This window comes from Chrysochloris asiatica, unplaced genomic scaffold, assembly GCF_000296735.1.
Source record: "Chrysochloris asiatica unplaced genomic scaffold, ChrAsi1.0 scaffold00007, whole genome shotgun sequence".
NCBI classification, from domain to species: domain Eukaryota; kingdom Metazoa; phylum Chordata; class Mammalia; order Afrosoricida; family Chrysochloridae; genus Chrysochloris; species Chrysochloris asiatica.
The window spans coordinates 22,093,403-22,099,833 of record NW_006408525.1 but is presented as its reverse complement, the minus strand read 5'-3'; the positions used below and the strand labels follow the sequence as shown (position 1 = coordinate 22,099,833).

The following is a 6,431-nucleotide window of genomic DNA, read 5'->3' as shown; positions in this document are numbered from 1 at the left end:
TTCTGAGACCAATGTGTACAACCTGGGAGTGGATAGGAAAGGAGGTAGAGGGACCCTCCAGCATTGTTGTCCTGACAGCTGACATTTTAGAAAAATGCTAAAAAGTAATGCAAGGGCAGAATTGAATCTGCCTTTTCTTCTTCCTGAAGCCCCCCTGTTGGCACAGTGAGGGGAGGTGGGACAGGCAGGGAGCATGTAAGGCTTTGTGAACAAAAAGAGGGTCTAAGAAGAAGCTTTCCTGCCACAAGTCTCCTTCCAAGTTTATTCATGATCAACTCAATCTATGAAAGCAAGTTCAAAAGTTCTCTACAGAGCGCTAGATAGAAATGGTGAGGCTAATTATCATAGCAATTCGATCTGGTGATAGTGATTATCACCAATGTCAGGATGAATGATTATGACTGGGACAGGCCCTTTGAGGCCATGGAGAAATGAGCTCTCAGCTAACTCACTCTACTAGCATATCATGGTACCAGGTTCCCCTTGAGGAACAGCCCAGGGAGCCATGGCATGGGAAGTGTGTCACCTCTGGAGGCCCCTCAGCAGAGTCCTGGGCCCCAGACTAGTTCTGGCAAGGTCCTGGTCTCCCTAGGACACTCCTACTTTTCCTCCCCCAACCCAGCCAGGGAGGTCCCTTAAGGGGTCATGCTGGTTTTGACCTTGGCGAGGACCTTTTTCTCCTTGACACGGCGGTTCTGAAACCAGATGGTGATCTGGCGCTCTGAGAGGCTGGTAGCCGCTGAAATCTTCCTCCTCTTTTCCTTGGTGATGAACTTGTTAGCCGCATACTCATGCTCCAGCTCCCGAAGCTGCCCCTTGCTATAGGGAATGCGTTTCTTTCGGCCCCTGCGAAAGGTGCAGCCATCAGAAGGGGGCTGCGTGTTTGAGTCTGCGTGACCAGAGGAAAAGAGAGAAAGACACGCTCAGCTCTTCACCCCTGTTTGAGAGCGGGAGGTCTCCAGGGTGTCTCCTGCAGGAGACTACCAAGGTACTACCCCACAGGCTTCCTGCTGGTTCTTTCATAACCACCCAGCTTTGGAAACACCAGGCTCCCAAAGACCACACTTACTCATCACTGCCCTCACACACCTCCCAGCCAGGCCTTTGCCCTGATCACTTACGTTTTCAGACTCTTGGCTACTCATAAGGATTCTCTGTAGGAGGGATCATGTTCCTTCCTCTCCTCCCAACATACATACACATCAATTCACACACCTAAACTATTGGTTGCAGGAATCTTAAATTTTTCTCCAAAAACTGAAAAACTCATCTAAAAGAAAATGAAGGATTGTATTCTCTACCCTACAGAACATTACAATCCTTCCACTCAGCCCCACCTCTGCCTACACATACACACATTCATACTGAAATTAGAGCAATTTCGTTTTCATGCAGAATGAGACTATGATTGTGCTTGAAAGGGACACCCTGCCACCAAAGAGAACTAATCCTCTCTCCCCTCCCATATGTACATTAAAAGGCTGGTTCCAGGGTCTCTTAGGCAAGCTAGGAAGTCTGCTGGCTTGCAGGCTTTAGAGGGCTCAGGCCCCTCACACTGATGCTCTCGGAACTCCATCCAGACCTTCCAGCTGCCTGGAATCTCCTTCAGAGTGCTAGTGGTCAACAGAGGAGGTCAGTCTCCTCCTCACCAACCCCAAGTCTTCCTTGTCTTCCCCCCAGGTTAGCACCAATGGGACTCACAACCTTATTCAGAATCAGGAGGTCCAGGGAAGTTGGGCAAGGTTACCTGCAAATGCCGCCTTCCAGAAGGGGCCCGGTGGGGTCTGTTCACCCTGGCAACACATCTGGCTGTTCCAGCTGCCAGCGAGGGCCCAGGGCTGGTAACTGTCCACCGGCAGCAGAGAGTCATGGCGGGGCTCCCCAGGGGCGCCCAGAGTCTGCACCACCGACACATCCAGGTAACTGGCCATAGGCTGGTAGGGTCCCGGATACCCCGGATAGAAGGCAAACTCGGTGGGGCGGCTGGGGTACTCCTCCCCTGCTGAGGGAGTATCAGGGGGGTAGGCGGCCAGGGTGGTTCCCTGGGCACAGGGTTTCAGCGAGCTCCGGGACACTCGGCAAGAGTAGTACCCGCCTCCAAAGTAGCCATAAGGTACAGGAGCTGGGGACGCCCCCTGGGGCACTCCAGGGCATGGGTGGCACTGCTTCGATGGCTCGGCAGAACCGGGCAGATCCAGGGGGGCATAGTTGGCAGCGGGCATCAGCGTAGGCGCTGCCGGGTGGCTGGTCAATGGAGAGTGGGTGACTAGATTCCGACCCCCTCCGGTTCCCAGCAGGCCTTCCATATCCTTGGCCATGTCCAAGGTGGCATAATTGCCAGGCTCCATGGGGCCGAGGGTCGGCTCATGGGGTGCTGGGAATGGGGATACAGGGGCACTCCGCTTGCTCTCCCCACCCAGGCCCCGGGGAATCCAAAGCTTTTAAATCGCTCGCAGCTCACAGGGCGCCTACATTCGCTGGGCCCAACAGTCTTTACGCAGGAGACGCAGAGGCCCGGGCACACGCGCTGATTGGCTGCGGCTTAGGGGAGAGAAGCTAATAAAATTCTCATGGCAGAAATTGCGAAAATACCCCCCGCCTCTTTTTTGCTCTCTTTCTCTCTCTCTCCCTCCCTCAATTTATTACATTTGAAAGCAACATGAGAGAAAAGGGAGGCGGTGTCCAGTTTGGAGACCCAGTTCCAAGAGGGGGAAGGGTGGGAGGCGCAGGGAGAGGGGACAGGGACAGGGAACCGGCCCCACCTCCGTCGTGTTCTCTCCCGGGCTCTCAGACTCTGGCGCTTTGGCAGGTTTAACGAGAGCATGAAAGCTTTCTCTATAAAGCGTCCATCTCATGGGGGAAGGGGAGTCGGGGGCGGGGCAAGGAGGCCACTCCGGGGCTGAAAAGGGAACCCAGGAATGCGTCCGAGCTAGAAGAGGCTGGAAAATGGGGGTTAGATGATTTTCCTGGAATCCCTCTACTTTGGGTCTCTGAAACAAGCACAACAGTTCACTCCAGATGCCCCTCCCGCCCAGGATGTGGTGTAATGAGCTTCCCTGGGCCCAGGTTGGTGCTTGGGATCATTCCCAGGAACCGCTGATATTGCCCAGAAGGCTCTGAATTCCGGGGTGGAGTAAAAGGACGGGCGAGGGACACGGGCTCTGACGAAGACGACGTGAAATTTTGAGCTATGGACGTGTAACGTCCGGATCTGAAGGGGAAATGGAACCCCTTAGCCGTGGCCTGTGAAAGCGGCTCTGGACTTGCGTTTATGGGTGGGAAAAGAGAGAGAGGCAGAGACATGCATGAAGACTCAGAGAGAGAGAGAGACTCAGGGGGCGGCAGCAGAGAAACAGAGATGTTGAAGCAGGGGATGGGAAAGGGTCTTATAAAATGCTGAAGTGCCAGTCAGAAAAGAGACTCTTTTTTTCTCCTTTTCTGGGATCTAGAGTTCTGGGAAGCCAAACCAACTGGCCATGAGCTAGTTGCTGGGGCTCTGGGTCCCAAGAATGCTGGAGCAAAGCAAAGAAAAAGAAATGGAGATGTGTAGTCACTCTGATCTTTCCCTACGGTTCAAGAGACTCAGGAAATACATCCTAGCATTGGCACACTCTCTAGCTGAGTGCCCAGAGAGACCCCCTTCTGCCTCCTCCAGACTTTAAATTTCCTAGAAAGGAAAAGGGGAGTAGGAGGAACAACCTAAACCCTGGTGTATTTGCTAGAGACTGCTTTGTTGGGGCCTATTTTGCAGTGAAATTCAGAAGACTCTAAAAGTTTGTTTCACCAATCTGTCTTATTCTGTTTTCATCATAGACTCTCCCAAATAAAATCCCTGTCACCTTATTCTAGAACCTCATTTTTTTCTGGAGAGGACAGCGAGCGACTTCAGCATCATGGAAATTTTATGGAACAGACCCTGAGTTCTGTCTGGGGTGGGTTCTCCATGCCCTCCCATCAACCTAAACTTGAATTTAAGCCATCATGTGGGAAGTCAGAATGGAAGAGGTTACTGTGAGTTGTAGGTCTGTAATAGCGTGTAGACCACCCTCAGTTAACGATGCTAATAATAATTAAAGGCACCAAACAGACTCCCTGCAAGAATTTGCTGTGTTTGAAAATAGCATGGGGACAATAACTTTGTCTCTGCTGCTTTCTGGTTTCTCATCATAACCCTTTGCTTGGCTACTTATAATAGGACAAAATACTAGGATTTTTTACTTCAAGATTAACAACTATTTTTTCTTAACTTTATAGATGATGGATACATAGAGCATTTCCACAGTTCAAGCAGTTATAGCATATATATGTTTATATGTGTGGTTAGAAAATCCAAGGGTATGTAAAAAAAAAACAAACACCTATAGTTATAACATAGTTATAAGATCATAGAAACCTTCCTTAAACAGAAATATCAAAATGCGAAGCTGTTTCTCAACATGTCCTCCATCTAGGTCTCTTCATTATAAAGACAGCCTCTTCATCTCACTAATGCTTCCTTGAAAATTTTTGCACTCTTTGATTTACAGGGCAGTTTGGCATCATCCAGAAACTTTCGTGGTGTTCCTTTTCAATATTATTTTAGCTTTGGGGACAAAAAGAAGTCTGAAGGGACAGGATGGAACTGTAGGTTAGGACAACCCTTGCTACCCTCAAGGAATTAGCAGGTACATTGTCAATGATGGCAAAAAAAAAAAAAAAAAACTCCTTGGCACAATTTTCTTAGCCTTTTTTTTAACCAATGTAGTTTTCAATTTTCATAAAACTTCTTCCAGATAAGTCCCCATGATTATCCTGTGACCTTTGAGAAAAATCTATCAAGAGTGATCCTTTGGGAACCCCCAAAACAGTCACTATAGCTTTCTAAATTTATGTCTCTGCCTTGAATTTAATTGACCCAGTAGCACTGCTCTGATTGAACCCCCTTTTCTTTAAGGCACCCTAAGAAGATTAACACAGTGTATTGCTGAGAGAACGTGTCGTGTCTGCAGCCACCAACTGACCAGAGACCAGAGACGTTTTAAACACATTTTGTTTAAAATAAACCTATGCATGTATTAAGGAGTTCTGGTAGCATAGTGGTTACGATTCGGGCTGCTAACCTCAAGGTTGGCAGTTCAAATTACCAGCTGATCTGCAGGAGAAAGATGAGGCTTTCTGCTCCCATAAAGATTTGCAGCCTCAGAAACCCTGTGCAGGGTCACTATGAGTCGGAACTGACTCCATGGTACTTAACAACAACAACAGCAATGCATGTATGAACTGGAACTCTATTAACAATACTCTGTTTACTCACTGTCATGTGTGTATGTGTTTGTGTGTGTGTGTATACTTGGTACAGGCATATATAGATTTCTAAATTTAAAATAATAAACAATCATAGTCCTACCCTGTTGTTGTTAAATGCTGTTGACTCGGTTCTATCTCATAGCAACCCTGTTATAGGGTTTCCAAGGAGTGGCTGGTGGGTTCAAACCACCAACCTCACGGTTAGCAGTCCAGTGTTTATTCTACAGTGCCAACCAGGACTCCTAGTGGTACCCCATCACCCAGCAATTGCAATCAGGGATATATAGCCTACAGGAATTAGTGTTTTTTCTTAATCAAAAAGAATGTACTAGAATGTCCATAGCAGTTTATTCATAAAAACTGTGGGCTAATGAGTCAGACTGCAAAGTTGTTTGAACTGCAAGGTCCCTGGTTCAAGTTCACCAGCAAAACCAATCCATGGAGCTAGAGGTCAGACTAGAGATTACCCTGGAGAGAGGGACTCCTGATTGGGAGGGGAGGAGCCTTTTGGAGTGCTAGACATACTCTCCATCTTTTCCTGGATGATAGTTAAAGGGTGTGTTCACTTTGTGAAAATGTATCATGCTGTACACTCGAAATTTTTGTACTTTAATGTTCATGTTATATCTCAATTTTTTCAAAGAAAACAAAAATGTTAAAGCTTGCTGCAAGAGGCTCTGCAACTGAGCTTTTTGGATATCTATGTTCCTACCTGTGTCCATAGAGTCCTGGTGTGGCACTGTGGGTTAGTGCGCCAGACTGCAAAGCCATTTGAACTGCAAGGTCGGCAGGTCGGCAGTTCAAGCTCACCAGCTGCTCCTCGGAAACCCTCTACAGGGTAGCTATGGGTCGGAGCCGACTCAACAGCACTAAACAACATTATCTGTGTTCATGGAAATGAGCAGGTGATACAGAAATGACCAACTCAAATCTTGCCCCTGAGAAACTCACCAGCTGTAAACAGACGCTACATTTCAATACAAAGAAGTAAATAATTTATGGGAGTCTCCACCCCCTCTAAAGTCCTGGTATGGCACCTTGGGTTAATGCGCTGGCCTGCAAGGTTGCTTTGAACTGTAAGGTTGACGATTCATGCTCACTAGTCCCTCCTCAGAAACCCTATACAGGGTCTGTATGAGATGATA

General features: G+C 48.1%; 1 protein-coding gene across 1 annotated transcript; it reads right to left on the bottom strand.

Annotated features, from left to right (window-relative positions):
- Positions 1-519: 519 nt before the first annotated feature.
- HOXB13 (homeobox B13) lies at positions 520-2,437 on the bottom strand. The gene is made up of 2 exons (XM_006832498.1): positions 1,748-2,437; positions 520-889 (listed from the first exon to the last, which is right to left on the bottom strand). Exons 1-2 carry the CDS (start codon positions 2,346-2,348, stop codon positions 636-638), a joined length of 855 nt encoding a protein of 284 aa, XP_006832561.1. The 5' UTR covers positions 2,349-2,437; the 3' UTR covers positions 520-635.
- Between the last annotated feature and the right edge of the window lie 3,994 nt (positions 2,438-6,431).